We start from the raw sequence: 18,565 nt of genomic DNA on the forward strand, positions 1-18,565 counted from the left end.
TAACAAGGAAAGTAAAAGTTTAAGTATAAACTTAAAAATGCATTAACATAGGTATCTTTTATTAATCAATATGAGTTACATTAATTTTTTTTTGGGGGGGGGGATTAATGCCCCATGTTGCAGTGGGGTTCCCCCACCTCAATTACTGGTCATTGTTTACAAAAATTTAAAAAAAATAAAAAAATTGTAAGTGGGGATTTTTTTATTTTTTGGGAGGTTGGGGTGTCCCACCCCCCAAGAAAATAGCTTAAAACCACCAGAGGACCAGTAGGTATATTCTCAGAAGGGTAGAGCCCAATTTGATCAGCAGGTACTGAGATGGTTTTAGGTTATTATATTTCTTTCGTGACACCTTTCAATAAAAAGCTTCTAGATTCTAAGATAGCAACCGCAAGTAATCCATATATTAATAGTGTTTTTAACATTTTGTTTTGATATAAGGCAACTAGGGGTGGTGTTACAAACGGTTATTCATTTCAGCATACTTATATCATTAATGTTTGTATTTTTTAAAGCTCCTTTCAAGCCTAAAATTACTTATTCACGTACTTTTGAAGGAAAAAAAAATACAAGAACTCAAGCTAAAAAAGGTTAGTTAAAATTTTGTAAAATTTTCTAGGAAAGTAAGAAATGTATTTTTAGAAATAAGAAAAGATTGCAGAGAGAGGGGGAGATATGAACCACCAGGGCGTAAGGAATAAGTAATTAAATAGTCCTGTAATGATAAATTTTAAAGCATTTAGTAGATTTGATAGTTTAATCATTTAGATTATGAGTCATTTTATAATTTTCCTCTAAATCTATGAAAAATCAAAGGAAATTTATGTACATTGTAAAATTATCTTCTAATTGAAATATTCTGATGAAGCTTTTTAGAGTGTCTATAAAAAATGACGTCAAACTGGTCTACCATTGGTCAATTAAAATGTATACTGACCTACCATTGGTAATTTAGTGTATTAGTCTATCATTGGTCATTTGAATTGTATGACGTCATTTTTAAGGCACTATGAAGAGCTTCGATTTTTTGTTATTGTTTGTCAATCCCTTTACCATGTGGAGGCAGTGTATCAACTTCATTAATTAACAAGTAATGAATTTTACTCTGAAAATGAGAATATACACATATAACATTGTGTCATGGGATTAGGGAAAATATTAAAGTAAACTATTTTCCATTGTGGCTTCGTAGCCGATTAATATCCGCTGGATTAGAACCGGTTCTCATCCATGCAATGTATAGCATCAAAATAAAATAAAAAATTCTACGAATATTAAAATGAAAATCATAATATTAATACCAGTTTTTAATAGCCCCAGATTGATGTCTATAATACGATGCGATAAATAACTAATACTAATTCAAGACTTCTATATTATGAGATGTAGAAAAATGCAAAAATCTAAGAACAATATCATTTTAATACGTTTGCAAAGAAACAATTATAATTAAGGGCTGTACTTTGCTTTACAACATTGACTTAAATTTGAAGTTGACCTACAATTCTTATCGACGTGTTAATATTGTCTCCAAAAAACGTTGACATGTCACTTAATGACATAGATATAATTTTAAAAAACATAAAAGACATTTTCGCTGTTTTATTTTCAGAGTACAAAATCTTTTCCTGATTATGAAATGTTCCCCTAATTTTTAGAAAACAAAGCAACTCTTAGAATTAGTATTTTAAATCAAACTGTATGAAGTCAATTGTTAACTCAAATATGTAAAATATTATTATCAAATTTGATATAGCTTATTCTTGCGTGTAAAAATAATATTTTGAACATAATAACATTTATAGATAAAAAATTAAACCATTTATTTCATCAATAAAATCTTTTAAAACTAAAAAAATCTAAATTATTGAAGGCTAATTATAAAATAATCAATTTTCAAATTAAAAAATCAATATGAAAATTTGTATCTAATAGTCTTAACGAATTTTGAAATTAGAATATAGATTTTTTCATTACTAGATTGAAGCATAGAACAATTTGTATAAAACATATAGTTCCTTAAAAAGTAGAGTGAAACTTGCAGCGAACTCATAAAACTATTCCCCCCTAACACCTCCTTAACTTCATCCCCTCCCCTCCTAATGGATGAACTAACTGACCTATAAACGAGTTCTATGTTATCAAGCTAAATTGACTACACTTTTTCCCCAGTCAAAATATCCACCCATATACATTACTAGCAGATGCGCCCTAGCATCTAGGGGCTCTATATTCTAAGGGATATGAAAAGGGTGAAATATAGCCTAAATCCAAACCCAGACATATCTATAAAAATATTATGTTCAAATAATCTTCTAAAATATTTGTAGAAATCCTTTAAACTTAAATTTATTTTAAACTTTAGTTTTACATTGACATCTGAAGAGTGCAAACATGCACGAAACAATTTGTAATGTCTCAATAAATATATAAAATTCATATTTTGTTTGTGAGTTAACCTACTATATTATTCTCTACATTATGTATTGAGAACTCTCTGGTAACAATTTTGATACCTTCACTTACAAGATGAAACTAGTCTCCTATTATTAAAATAGTTGAGACCTCTGATCAAAATTGAATCAACGCTCTGAAACAAAAATGATTTCCTTCAACCACTATCCTGAAGAAGAATCTGCCCCCACCCCCTGACCAACTTCACGCAGCACCTGGCAAAACTGTCCCTCTCATGGCTTACAAGATCAAGAAGAAGAATTTCAAGAAAGAAACATTTCTTACCCTGCCTCAACGGAACTTCTGGTGCTGCTGTATATGGATATCTTTTTTTTAAAATATTATGTTCAAATAATCTTCTAAAATATTTGTAGAAATCCTTTAAACTTAAATTTATTTTAAACTTTAGTTTTACATTGACATCTGAAGAGTGCAAACATGCACGAAACAATTTGTAATGTCTCAATAAATATGTAAAATTCATATTTTGTTTGTGAGTTAACCTACTATATAAAAATATATATATATACAAATTGTTTAAAACGATTTTAGGACCTACACGAAACTTCACTGTAAAGGAGAACCATATCCGTTCTGCGGTTAGAGAGATCCTTCACTACAGTCAAAAAAGCTTAGTACTTTATATAATAGGATAACTACTTAAGACGTTAAACACTTTGGTGAGGTCTAACCTACATAAATTAAACATTTTTTTTTGTATCCTTTTCCTGCTGTATTTTCCTTGCAATTTATCCTTGTAACTTTTTCAATGGAATGAAGTTTAAGTTTATTTGTTTAGCGATGCCAAATTGTTCTAAAATATGTACATTTATTCAATAACAAAATTAACATATTCTTTTACTAAAGCTTTTTAGATTCGTCACTCAAAGATATCTTAAATCATGAATATCTCTTTCTTATTAGTTGGGGTTAAAATATTTTTTAATTTAAAGAATTAAGGCTTTATTCTCAAGCTTAAGATCTTGAAATTGCTGGTCCAAATTAGTAATATTCTACAGGGAGGCTTTATAAATGTCTTTGTGTGATGTTTGGCTTTTTTTCTGACCTCTCTCTCCCTCCCCTAGAGTCTGAAAGTGAAGCAACTAGTCTTATTTAGATCTTTTCTAATTTATGTGGCCAACATTTAAAGTATACCAATAAATAAATATATATCTATATAAAATTTCAATGTAACTCTATTCTAATGATGACTTTTGAGTCTGATGATTTATTTATATTCTTTATTTTTTCTATTAGCAGTCTCTGTCAATACTCTTGAATTTAACTAGCCCACATGCATTTCCAGTTCAAGTAAGTCTGGGTAGGTAGTTCAACCACTCATGGTATATATAACTAAGATTGTCTTAATAAAGATATTTAACGCAAATGAGCATTGAAGATTTTGTATAAGTATCTAAATGAAAGGAACAATAGTAATTGAAATAAAATGAGAAAACTTCTATCTTTCTTTTCTGATATAATCTACTTAACTTTCGTTATGTACTCCTTGATATGCATTTTAGAAGAACTGAAACCTTAACTCAAGACATACTATGATAGATTACGTATTTAAATATTTACTGCTTTACATTGGTCCATTCGGGGATGGTTTTAGCCTGTTTTTTTTGCCTTCCTTTATAAAATAAATGAAAACCTTAACTGTTTGTAAAAATAAGAATAGCAATCAAACTTTAAGTTTACATGAAATGAACCTTCTTTAAAAACCCAGACAAAACTTTAATTATCCATAGTATTAGCTAATTTTATGCAATAGTACGCAAATTTCTATATTATATCTGTATCAATTTAATTTATCTATTATGCAGCAGGCAACTAAGTTTGAAGAATATTGAATTATTTGCCCACTGTACATCCTACAAGTACATACATACACAGTAAATAGTTTAGTACATAAATCACAGGTTAACAAGGATAGGTTTACACAAGATTGTATACCAAAGTCGTAAGATAACTTAAATTACGCTTATTTATCAAAATATCCATAACTATTACGACAATATTTCAGAAAGCATAAACCTGAGGTGGATTCTTTATAAAATCAGGGTCGCTTAGTTAGGCAAAATTGTTTTATGAAAAAAAAATCCTCCAAAATCACATACAAATCTACAAAAATTAAACAAAATCTTATGTTAGTAACCCTTTTATGATTTTATTTACCTAATTTTTGTAGATTTTTTATGCGATTTTGGAGGATTTTTCACAAAAATAACTTTGCCTCACTATGTGACCCTAATTTTGTTTTAAGAATTCACCTCTGAATATTCGTAACCTGATACTAACCCTTTTATCCCTTTATCTCTGCCATACTATTTTGGTCCAATATTTCCGCAATTGCAATATTGGACATTGTATCTGACTCTCTCTATAATTAGGTTCCATAAAATAAATGTACTCTAAACATTCTACTCTTATATAAAAATTTTCATACATATAACAATAACCAACAAATAATCCTTATACAAAAGTAACAAAATCCTCTGGCTGTCTGTACCAAAGGATCACGGTAACCGCTGAACTATTAAGGTTCTCAATAACGGGGTAGCCTGTTCATGGGTCTTGGGGGAGGTTTATAACTATTTTGGGAGAGGGTACCACCACCCTCCCAAGAGAAATCGCAAAAAACACCTCCTTGCGGATATTTTTTAGTAAACTGCTGATGTTAACATACATTGGAAAAAATCATATTTAATAAGCACAGCTATTAGTCAAACATGCTTCAGGTTTTAAAATTATTTATAACCAAACTCAAATTAACAAAGATATATTCTATTTTTTAAAAAGCGAAGCTTTTCTATAATTAGGGTCGGTCCGTCCGTACGTCCGTCCGGCCGTAACGGATAGCTTTTTTCGTTAATTTAGGCATGTTAGAATTGTCCTATCGATTTCAAACTTTGCATGGTGGTTCCTGTAGAAGTTAGGTACGAGTTAGAAAGCGTAGCAACTCTTATTCATTACCAGAATGTCCGTTCATTTTAAACATGTTGATTTTTTTACATTTTTAACAACAAATTTGCATGTGACCTAATAATCCGATTGGTCTGATTTTTTGGTATACTGATTCCTGGGACAACAAAGTACAATATTAAAAGCGAAGCAACTCTATAATCAAGTCCTAAAAATGTAAGTATGTCCATAAACATTATCCTGTATCAAGCAGTTTTTCAACAAATTTACTTACAATTTTGCTTTGACTCTTTTACATTTACATTCTGATTATTCAGTTCTGACAAGTGATAATGTCCGCTTGTCCTACCGTTTCAGAGCTTCGCTTTTATGGATGTTGTCATCCTTTTATTATCTACAAACCAAGTAATTTTATATGATTAAGCACTTTTTCTTTCAACTTTCCTTTATTATTACATCCTTTTTGTTTTACGCAGAGTAAAATACCATAATTTATACTGAAAATCCATTAAAGATTAATGATTTGAATTATACTGTTTTTCCTTATAACTGGTTGATGTTAATTGATGTTAGACATGCTAGTTGATTTGATCAATTAGTTGTATGCTGTGTCTGATTTGGTATAGTAAACAAGGATGACCACTTCCAAAAGAGCGCAGCTATGAAATGGAAGGACAAACTGACTTGTAGAGTGTCAAAACTAAATAGGCAGAAAATTGTATTTATTTTTATTTTATTTTAGTAGAAATTAAATGATGAAAATCCACTATTAAAATAAATAAGATTTTTTAAAACCAAGGATTATGTTACAATGAAATAAAAATTTACCTTGTCCATGTTCTATACCAGCCAACATATTGATCACTATCAAAAGTTTCAGGGTGGAACTCGAACTCGACATCCTTTACTTTGTATTCACACACCTGCAAAAATAATAAGTACTATTTATTTATACAGAAGTTGTAAGTTATGAAAATTAGTGACGTGCGGAGGGGCTTGTAGAGGCATTTCAAAACTCCTTCAAATACTATGGTTTCACAGAGAGAGAGAGGGGATAATAGGGTGTTTATTACACTAGTCCCCAAAGTTTTAGATAACATTTCTTATTCGTTTGCTTAACAACTTTAAGGACTTTTGACTTTTGATTGGTTGGATCATTAAGTTTAGTGTTTAATCGTTTCAACCACTAATCTTAATTTACTGAAGAGTTAACTTGTGTATCATCATTGGGGATATAAATTATTTTATCGGCCATTGTCTTATCCCTTTAGATCCCTGGATGTCAACACTCCCTCAAATAAGATGTTATTACGGGCTACCTTCCTCAAATGTTCACCCCCTAAGTCGTCAAACATCACTGGTTAATCAATGTGCACGCCACTAATGTCAACACATAAAATTTTATTTAATTAGTTATGTGCAATTCTACAATTTTATATATGTCTTAAAGCTTAAACTTTGACTACGCTTCCAATAGATGTTGTTATCCTTGTTTATGCTACATGACAAAAAAGAGGTTACTACATGAGTAATAACTGTGTCAGAAAAAATCAGAGCTCGGTTCAATAAACAATGAGATATTATAGTGTTACAGCAAAAAGATGAAGCTACCTATGATAAGAATGTACTGTAATGTATAGTGTGTTTATATATTTAGAAACCAGACATAGAATGAAGTCATAACTCCAAAGATCAAAGTCAGCGGTGCATTTTGAAATACAATGTAATACATCTAGTGAATAAATACACAAACATCCTCGCCCCTAGGCTTTAGGAGGCGGCCTTTTCCCTTTCTAGGGGGCGTTAAGTCGTTAGTAAACATATAAACTAAAAAAATCTTATTTTGATTAATAAAGAAATACTTTATATTGTGGATTTAAGGTTTTTACTTTATAAGAGCAAAACACCTTATTTTGCCTTGCTTTATATTTAAAAGCTTTTACAATATGTTACTTTCACAGATCTTAAAATATTTTTTAGTGCATTTTTATGGGTCATACTGTTCATAAAATATAGAACAGTGTAAACTATAATATAGTTATACAATATACATTGTGTAACAATTTATCAAAAATGAAATTTTACAAATTGACTAAAAGGATTAGTTAGATAACTTACAAACTCATACATCATAGTGTGTAAATTTCTGACCTCCGTATTTTTTAACGGTAACTTTTAATTTTTTGTTAGTAATTATCATTGTAGATCTAAATCATTCTCTCTTATTTTTATTGTTTTATTTAATCTGTAAGCAAAATATTTTTGAATTAAAGGATAGCCACATTTGGTAATGTTTAAAACTTTAGAATTCCAGCTGACTTTTAAAATTGTAAAAGATTGATTGCCATGAGGCTGACGCGCGGCTGCCGAGCCCTGATGTATACCTTTCATACTTTCCCATTTAGCTTGAAGTAAAACATGTATATACACATAAAGTAAAGTCCATACAGTAATAAAATAGCTAAATAACAGAAAGTTTGTAGCCCAGAATAGCATAGATATCATAAGGTCACATTAAGTGGTGAAATGATTCTAGTAGGCACCCCCCCCCCCCCCCGAAAAGTTTGTTCATCAGAAACATTGTTGTGTTACTCTTTTCTGTTTTCAAATATTCATCAAGCATATACACACACTATATACACTCAGTCAGGGAGGGGGAGGGGACATTGGGCTGTGAATTCCTAGTCCCCAAAGTTTTAAAATAACTTTTTCTTATTTGTTGGCCATACATTTTTGGGGACTTTTGTCGAATTTTTATTGGATGTTTCCTTATTTTTAGTGTTCAGACTTTTCAACCACTAATTGTTATCTACAGATGGGTTTATTTTGTGGAAATGTACATCAATTTAAAAGCCATTGTCTAATCCCTTTTGATCCCTGTTTACATACAAACTATATACACAGTTACATAGTTATACAAGTAACAACTATTTGTAAACAAGGGCGTCAATAGAATTTTAGGTAAAATGTTTAATTTTTGTTGTAGAAAAAAAAACAAGGATGACAACATAGATAAGTAGCGAAGCACAATAAAATCAAGGATGTATGGACGAAGTTAGTTATTGAGCAGATATTCAGTTGTCTTACAAAATAAAAACAAATAGAGATAATTTTTGATATATCACAGAAACATTTACGTAATCTTTTAAAATATATTAATCATCTCGTTGATACAGGTAATTTAGTAAATTAAAGCTTACTATCTTAAATAACAGCCGAGAACATTACATTTCCTCATAGGGGACGGACGGACAGACAACGTAAATTATAGAGTAGCTTCTTTACAAAAAATATTGGGTATAAATGTATTTCCTAAGAAATCAATTAAGATCCCTCCTATAGACAAAATAGCCTAAATCCTTACCAGGACAAACACAAGGTACTGTTCAAATATCTAGTAGCTAATTCTACACTAGATAGCCATAGCTAAACATAAAATACATTAAGCTATGATAATAATTTGAAACTACTATTGTAGGTAATAATTAATCTATCTAATTCCATGGGGGTTAAATTTAACCTTGAATAATTTATATACATGCCAGGGTCTGGGACACATATTATAATAGATATTTCTCGTGCATTGTATTATAAACAGCTTTCTGCGGATATAAAAATGTACAATTAAAGGATTAAAACCAGTTTTTCAGCCTCGAGCTAAAAAACTGGTTTTCAATCTTATGATTGTACATTTTTATATTTTTAGAAAACTGGATCTACTACGATGCTTTATATAACTTTTAGTATGGCTGAGAACCGGTTCTAACCCACCGGAAATTAATCAGTTTCGAAGCGATACTGGAAAAGACAATATGTAAACTAAGGTATACTAAAGACATTAAAGTCAAAAATTGAAAATCGTAGCTATAATTATTGAGGACATACATAGACAAGAGTAGGACGTACAGAATGGATGTATATTCGCCAAAATTAATGGGTTGGATACACCCCCCCCCTTCTTCATACAACGCCCTAGACAAGTGTCTGCACCCCCTGATACACTATCCTTAAAACAGCTAAGTGGAGGCAATAATTGCGCATTTCTTGCGTCAATTTACTTGTAAAAAAAGCTTATTTCTACTTTTGTATCCATATCCCTCAAAATAAAGTAGAACTTCTCTTGTTTTCTGTATTACAAACTCCTAGAAATCATAACCCTTACACCCCTCCCCCAGTCGTTCTTGGTCTTCGCAAAACCCTGTGCAAGCCACTGGACAAGAGTCCTACAATTAAGGGGTTATTAACTTGACTAAAATGAAGATACGTAGTTAGATACTGCTGTAATATCAAATTTGTGATAAAGGGGGGAGTAGTTTGTGCTAAAATTTCGTAGAGGTGTGAGTTTTAAGGCTTAAAAACAGTAGTAGAACAATAATATTAACTAAATATGTGTATTCTTGATTGAAAAGAACTAAAGACAATAATATTTAATAAATATTATCGTTCTATTTACTTCTTTTTTAAGCCTTAAAACTCATAATTTACGGAATTTTGGCACGACTTCCTCCCCCTTATTTTACGATTAGTGTACCAATCTCCTATTGAATTAGGCTTTTTGTTTTGTTTATTGATTATCATAACATTTATGCTAATAGTATTTAAGTATTCCAATCCATCTATTTAAACTTATGTACTTTGTACAACAATTAACAAATTGCTAACTAACAAAGGCAACTTTTAAATACTTCAAATATTTATCATATTCAAAATAATATATCTATTCATGAAAAGGGGGGAGAGAGAAAGAGGCCCAATCTCTTTTTAAGATTTTAAGGGCATAATAAGTTTAGCCAACGCAAATAGGTAAACTTATAAAGAAACCACGACCACCCCCTTCCCTTAATACATGTTCCCTTATTCATTTTCAACACGAGAGTAAAAACCTAGAGGGGGAATAGGTTAAATAAATGATTTCCCTATCACAATGAACTTGTGCTGACTATCAATTAGGTCTTTGAAATCAACCAATGGTTTCGGGAATATTAACACAGCCAAGTAGTAGAAAACAATTTTCTAGCATTGGGAATGGGGGGAGGTAGTTATCTGTATATACATTAATACTATAGATGTATTTGTTCAAAAGATTCATTTTATAGTTATAAAACGCTGAGCTTACTGAATAATATTGACCTTGTTTACCTTTTAAAAAAACGCTTGGTGCACTTGATAATTACGTTAATTGTTGGTGAAGCAATTCTCAATGCAACACAAAATACAGTGCGTCACAAATCAAGGTTGTACTACCAAGGATAGGTGTTATTTTAAGTAGCGCAGCTACTCTTTTAGTGTATGTTATCTTTTCTATCTCTACCACTGTTTACTATTTTGTTCTATTTACCCATTGTCAGCTTATCTGTATTCATTATTTCTAGAAGCAAAATCACTTTAAAATTGTTTGTAATTTTTTGTTTATCTTTCTTCTTTTCTGTTCTCCTTTTTTTTCTTTTTCTGTTTGTCAGAACTCTTCCAACAGTGCAGTGTAAAAAAAGAATTAATATAACCATTTGCCCTTTTATCCGCACGTCCATTTAAAACATTTTGATTTTTAACCTTTTGATATTAGAGCAGACAATAAGGGTCCTTGGAAAAATGGGGCAGGTACTTGTATGGTTATACATCATATCATAAATCTTTTTTTTGACAACAACTTTTTTATTATATATAATCATTATATTTATCTTATTTTTGGAATACTATTCCCTTACAACAAGGTACAATGATATAAGCGAAGCATATCTATAATCAAGTTCTAACAAAGTAAGTATGTCCTGCAACAGTATCCATTATTTAAGCAGTTTTGAAATAAATATACTCACAATTTTCTTTAGACTAAAAAATTATATTATGCTCACTCAGTTTTGACACTCTACAAGTATTAACGTTCGTTTTTCCAACTTTTCTAGAGCTTCACTTTTATGAATGTTTTTTTCATAATTTAGTTTCAAAGTTATTTTAAACTGTTCCTTTAAAAAACGGGATACTGAAATGTATGGTATTATTGGTTATGCCATTTAAATTGAATTTAGATTGAAATGAAAAAAGGTCTGCAAAAATTAAATAATTTGAAGGATAATTCAATAATTGATTTATAAAATTCCCGGAAAATCTGATGTTTTTATCCAGTAATTAATCAAGGGTTGTTTAATTGAAAGTTAGAACAAAGAGTCATTTTTTTGTGTAATTTCGTAGATTTAGGTGTTGGGTTATAGTCAAATGCTCTTATTAGGTCAAACTGTTCTAAAACAAAGATTATTTCATATATATACATTTAGGAGGTTATTCTTAACTGAAAATCATAAACAGTCTACTAAATTTTTGAATTTACTTATTTTCGAAGTAAGAAAAAATTTCGATTATGAATAAAAATAACCTTTAAGTCTAAGTTTAGTTTACTGCCAAAAGAAATCAAACAAATTTATATAGTTATTTTCTATCTTTTAAGTAAAGACTAAACTTGATTAATAAGGTCAAGACCTGACTGAAGACTGCTTGTCTGTTTTTTTACAGCCATTGTATCCAAGGACTGTTATTGAACAAATTTAAAAAAAGTTTTAATAGTAATGTCAAAAAGTTTTGTAAAAAGAAAGAAAAAAAACATTGTTCAGGCGTTGCTTGACCATTTTTTAAAGAAATGGAGGATCATGGAAAGAAAACAAAGTCATTCCTAATTAGGACAGAAGTCACTGAAAATTGGTCTAAGGAAGGCTACTTATGTCCTTCATCTAACAAAATCTAACTTAAGGGAGGTGACTTATGTCCTTTGTCTGACAAATTCTTACATTAGGAAGGCTGCTTATGTCCTTCAAGTTGCAAAACTTAGCTTTTCTGTCCTTCACATAGCAAATTCTTGCAAAACATAGCATTTATGTCCTTCACATAGCAAAACCTCACAAAACATAGCATTTCTGTCATTCACATAGCAAATTCTTGCAAAACATAGCATTTATGTCCTTCACATAGCAAATTCTTGCAAAACATAGCATTTATGTCCTTCACATAGCAAATTCTTGCAAAACATAGCATTTATGTCCTTCACATAGCAAATTCTTGCAAAACATAGCAAATTCTTGCAAAACATAGCAAATTCTTGCAAAACATAGCATTTATGTCCTTCACATAGCAAATTCTTGCAAAAAATAGCAAATTCTTGCAAAACATAGCAAATTCTTGCAAAACATAGCATTTATGTCCTTCACATAGCAAATTCTTGCAAAACATAGCAAATTCTTGCAAAACATAGCAAATTCTTGCAAAACATAGCAAATTCTTGCAAAACATAGCATTTATGTCCTTCACATAGCAAATTCTTGCAAAACGTAGCAAATTCTTGGAAAACTTAGCATTTATGTCCTTAACATAGCATTTTGGTCCTTCACATAGCAAAATCTCACAAAACATAGGTTTTTCTGACCTTTTTCTACCAGGAGATCAGAACTAAATCAGAACACACATAACAAGAGTTTTACATAATTTAACTCTGCATAAATTATGATAATTCATTATTATTACCCCTCCCCCCCCCCTATTTAAAATTTACCCCTGCATAAATTATGATAATTCTTTATTATTACCCCTCCCCCCCCCCTATTTAAAATTTACCCCTGCATAAATTATGATAATTTATGCTGAGTTAAATGTACTGTTTGAACTTCTATCTAACAGGATATGAGAACTTAATCAGAACACACATAACAAGAGTGTTTACATAGTACATTCAGATTAACAATTATTCAATTGGCCCCTTTCCAGTCCATCATATGACATGGGAAGGAGGTTGAGGAGCATTTTATGCAGCCTAAATTCCACTATGCTATGCCACTTTTCTTAAAAGGCGTCACAGCTGGCCTCTTTTGTGTCCATCATATGACATGGGAGGTGGTGCCATGTAGGAAAAGTGGCATTGCATTCTTGGGAATTTAGACTGCATAAAATGCTCCTCAACCTCCTTCCCATGTCATATGATGGACTGAAAAGGGGCCAGCTATGACGCCTTTTAGACCCTAGAATGCAATGCCACTTTTCCTACATGGCACCATAGCTGGCCTCTTTTGTGTCACAACCTCCCAGTTCTCATATCCTGTTAGATAGAAGTTCAAACAGTACATTTAACTCAGCATAAATTATCATAATTTATGCAGTGGTAAATTTTAAATAGGGGGGGGGGAGGGGTAATAATAAAGAATTATCATAATTTATGCAGGGGTAAATTTTAAATAGGGGGGGGGGGAGGGGTAATAATAATGAATTATCATAATTTATGCAGAGTTAAATTATGTAAAACTCTTGTTATGTGTGTTCTGATTTAGTTCTGATCTCCTGGTAGAAAAAGGTCAGAAAAACCTATGTTTTGTGAGATTTTGCTATGTGAAGGACCAAAATGCTATGTTAAGGACATAAATGCTAAGTTTTGCAAGAATTTGCTATGTTTTGCAAGAATTTGCTATGTGAAGGACATAAATGCTATGTTTTGCAAGAATTTGCTATGTGAAGGACATAAATGCTATGTTTTGCAAGAATTTGCTATGTTTTGCAAGAATCTGCTATGTTTTGCAAGAATTTGCTATGTGAAGGACATAAATGCTATGTTTTGCAAGAATTTGCCATGTTTTGCAAGAATTTGCTATGTTTTGCAAGAATTTGCTATGTGAAGGACATAAATGCTATGTTTTGCAAGAATTTGCTATGTTTTGCAAGAATTTGCTATGTTTTGCAAGAATTTGCTATGTGAAGGACATAAATGCTATGTTTTGCAAGAATTTGCTATGTTTTGCAAGAATTTGCTATGTTTTGCAAGAATTTGCTATGTGAAGGACATAAATGCTATGTTTTGCAAGAATTTGCTATGTTTTGCAAGAATTTGCTATGTTTTGCAAGAATTTGCTATGTGAAGGACATAAATGCTATGTTTTGCAAGAATTTGCTATGTTTTGCAAGAATTTGCTATGAGAAGGACATAAATGCTATGTTTTGCAATAATTTGCTATGATTTGCAAGAATTTGCTATGTTTTGCAAGAATTTGCTATGTGAAGGACATAAATGCTATGTTTTGCAAGAATTTGCTATGTGAAGGACAGATAAACTATTTTATGCAAGATTTTGCTATGTGAAGGACCAAAAAGCTAGGTTTTGTGTGGTGAAGGGAGGCTACTTATGTCCTTCATCTTGCAAAATCTTTGTTAAGGGAGACAAGTTATGCCCTTCATCTAACAAATTCTCACATAAGGGAAGCTACTTATGTCCTTCCTAGGAAGGTGACTTCTGTCCTAATTAAGGAATGACTTTGTTTTCTTTCCATGATCCGAAATGGAATTAAATTCTGAAAGATAAATAGAAGAACAGAAAAATAAAATGGCTTATTCACTCTTTGACCATAAAAAGGGGCGTCGCAGCTTAGCAGTAATGCACTGAGTTACTGTGGTGAGAGTTCGAGTTCTAGTCCCCATGTGGCAACTCGAATCTCACAGTTGAATACATTCATGCACCTTACTCAAGATGTGTAAGAAGGGAGATTATTGAGTGGTTTTAATGCTTAATTTGAAACACCTGACATACTCGGTGAGACAGCAGGTCAAGGCATGATGTACTTGGAGCTTGTGGCTATACAAAAGTGTCTCGTCCTTCTCAATGACTACTTAGGTCCAAACAATAAGAATCTATGGCTACACACACACACACACACACCAAAAAGAATATGATATCAAAAATCAAAACAGTCTACTTTTTAACTAATAATTTTTTACTTTAATATTGGATCTAATCTAGAATTCTGTTATGTTATGTTGGTTTATAATCAACAACTGTTTGCTGTTAAAACAACACTAAATCCATGGGCACCCCTAAACACCATTCCAACTCAAACGACCCCAACCCATAAAGATGAAAAACTTAAAAATTTAAATAACATCTTGAAGAAAACCTATTACATTTGTTCTAAACTTGGATTAATCCTGACTTGTTAAATGAGAATATTCATGCCTGGCCCTGAGAATTCATTGTAAATATTTGAGTCAAACTTTGATCATTAAACAAATACACAAACTTTCAGAAAGGACATTCATACTAAAAAATAAATAAAGCGTAACAACCTTTAGTGGAACAATATTTGTCATTTGTCTTTTTATCAACAGCATTCGACTCAGATGAACCGTATCCTATAGTGTAGACTACGGCTACGGTATACCAATCTTTAGGATAGACAGTAAGTAAACTATTAAAGTAAAAGATGAGATGAGAAATTATCAATATGTAGCTCTGTCTATAGGGCCTGGGCTTAATTTTATACTGGGTCTTTGAAATCAGCTAATAACATCGGAAATATAAACACATCCTAGTCCCTATAATGCAAAAGAAAGCAATATGCTAGGAGATGGCAAGGGTCTCCACTACTGGGGGCAGGTAGTTGTCTGGATAAAGTATAACAACCTTTAGTGGAATAATATTTGTCATTTGTCTTTTTATCAACAGCATTCGACTCAGATGAACCCTAGCCTATATTATAGACTACGGCTAGAAATGGGTATACCAATCTTTAGGATAGACGGTAAGTAAACTATTAAAAGAAAAGAAGAGAGGGGGAATGAGCAATAGTGCAGAGGATTAACTTTATATTGGGTCTTTGAAATCAGCTAATAGCATCGGAAATATAAACACCACCCTACAAAACAAAAGAATGCAATATGCTAGGAGATGGCAAGGGTCTCCACCACTTGGGGGCAGGTAGCTTTATGCTTAAACATTTATTAGAACACTAACATTGAAGATATGCTAAAATTAAGTAATACACGAATTTTTCAAGATATATTTCTTAAAATACTTATCCCTTTCCCTGTTTCCACTCTCGTTTTCAAACTCTGACAATATTTTGTCTTTGTTTTCAAAGCAAACGTGTGGATATTTAGTTTTTTCAAGTTCTATGCACGCAATATGTTTTCTAAAAGGTTTTGGTTGATTTGTTTACATTTTAATTGTCTGTTAGAATAACCAGCACCAATAAACAAGAGAAAATAATAGTGTAAAAAACCAGGATGACAACATCCATAAAAGCGAAGCACTAAAACGGTAGGACAAACGGACATTAACACTTACATAGTGTCAGAACTGAATAATCAGAATACAAATGTGTAAGAATCGATGCAAAATTTTAAGTAAATTTGTTGAAAAACTGCTTTATACAGGGTAATGTTTATGGACATACTTACATTTTTAGGACTTGATTATACAGTTGCTTCGCTTATAACATTATACTTTGTTGTCCCAGGAATCAATATACAAAAAATCAGATCAATCGGATGATTAGATCAATAAAAATTTGTTGTTAAAAAAGTAAAAAAATCAACATGTTTAAAATGGACGTACGGACATTTCTGTAATGATTATAGAGTTGCTACGCTTTCTAAATTGTACCTAACTACTAAAGGAATCACCATGCAAAACTTGAAATCGATAGGACAATTCTGACATGTCTAAATTAACGAAAAAAGCTATCCGATACGGACGGACGGACGGACGGACGGACGTACAGACGGACCGACCCTAATTATAGAAAAGCTTCGCTTTTAAAAATGTGTAGAACTGGAACAACTCAAAAGCATTATGAAAGCCTCTAGTGACATTTAAGAAGATAATACTTTTTTCTCATAGGCATTAAAATCAGAATGTTTAAATTTATTTCTATTATCTGTTTATGCTATAAGCGTGCTCTGCATCATGTATGGGGCAGGGGTTGGGGTATAACCCTTTTAACATTTCCCCGCACGGTTAAATTTTGAATAGGGAAAAAATAAAAGGTGTAAAATGTTAATTCTTTAGCTATAACAAAAAAAACTGTGTACATATCCGTATAAGAGTGGGAGGGGGGGGGGGGGGTCTAGAAAATGCGTGGGCACGCCCTCAAGTATATATATGTTTGTTAAAAAATTTTACACAGAAAGTTTTGTTATAAAAGAAAATTAATCACCCGTGGACATGTCTCATTACACACTCTTAAAAAAATATTTTCATAAACAGGTAAATATGTCCATCCATTTATAAAATTAACACGATCTTTGCTTGTCTGTCTGTACCCAAGGATCTCGCTAACCTCTGAACCGATATGATTCTCCTCTACAGTGCAGCTTCTTATAAAGCTCTAAGTATTCTTTCTTTTAAAAAAAATGATAGTTTAAAATAATTTAATTGTTTAAAATGTCAAAAAATGTGTATTAATAATCTTTATCAACTTATTTTTAATAAAAATGAAATAGACACCTTTAAATCATATTTTCTCTATAGAATTACAGACCAATTGTGTGACAGACTGACCGACAGAAAAAAAGTAAGTTATAAAATTGCTTTTAGAAATAGGTACGAAGCTAAAAAATGACGCCATACTGGCTTACCATTGGTCAATTAAAATGTAAACTTACCTGTCATTGATGATTTATTATTTGTATTGACCTATCTTTGGTCAGTTGTATTGTATGACGTAATTTTTATAGGCACTATAACAGCTTCAATAGGTGCTGAAATTAACGGTTCTACTTTGAAAATTCAATGGTAAAAAATTTTTAAGAGTGAAGAAATTTGGTAGACAAACTGTGTAATTTATCTTGTTTAATAAAATACTTATAAAACAAATGACATTCTTTTTACCACTTTCACTACGCCTTCATCAAAGAAAAGAAAAATTGTAAATCTAAAAAGACCTGGCATGACATAATTTTTTTTAAAAAGGTCAAACAATCTACAAATATTGTATACCTACATGATTATACAGTATGTTTTGTTTATGAGAACTTTTTTTAAAAGCAATTTTACCCCACTAATAGTTATCAGAATATAATGAATAATGGCTTATTTTCTTCGTTTTTAAGACAATTAATAGAACAGCAAAAAATATTTTAGTTTGTATCTAAAACTAAAACCTAAAATTCAAAACTTAGTCAATATCTAAATATGGTTTTGGTGCATTTTTCGTATACACAAATCTTCTATCCTTTGAAAGAATGGACGAAATCGATTCAAAGTTGAGATGCCGTGCTTAAAATTGATACAGATACTATTGGGGACATGTACTATAATATTCTAAAGTTTTAAGGCATTATCTCAACTAGGGAGGATGTAGTGGCCCCCCAAAGACGAGTTTCAAAACAATTTCAAAAGGAGTTCTCGCTATATTTTTTTTGTCAATATACTGCCCGTAGAATC

General features: G+C 31.3%; 1 protein-coding gene across 1 annotated transcript in view; it reads right to left on the bottom strand.

Moving 5' to 3' along the window:
- LOC145312181 (zwei Ig domain protein zig-8-like) overlaps positions 1–18,565 on the bottom strand; it is a 128,060-nt gene that overhangs the window by 84,506 nt on the left and 24,989 nt on the right. The window contains exon 2 of the mRNA XM_080151369.1: positions 6,208–6,302. Within this exon, the coding sequence (XP_080007495.1) occupies positions 6,208–6,280 (73 nt within the window). The 5' untranslated portion in view covers positions 6,281–6,302. The remainder of the gene's footprint in view (positions 1–6,207; positions 6,303–18,565) is intronic.

Source organism: Acartia tonsa, chromosome 2 (assembly GCF_053477335.1).
Source record: "Acartia tonsa isolate MP-2025a chromosome 2, ASM5347733v1, whole genome shotgun sequence".
Classification (NCBI taxonomy): domain Eukaryota; kingdom Metazoa; phylum Arthropoda; class Copepoda; order Calanoida; family Acartiidae; genus Acartia; species Acartia tonsa.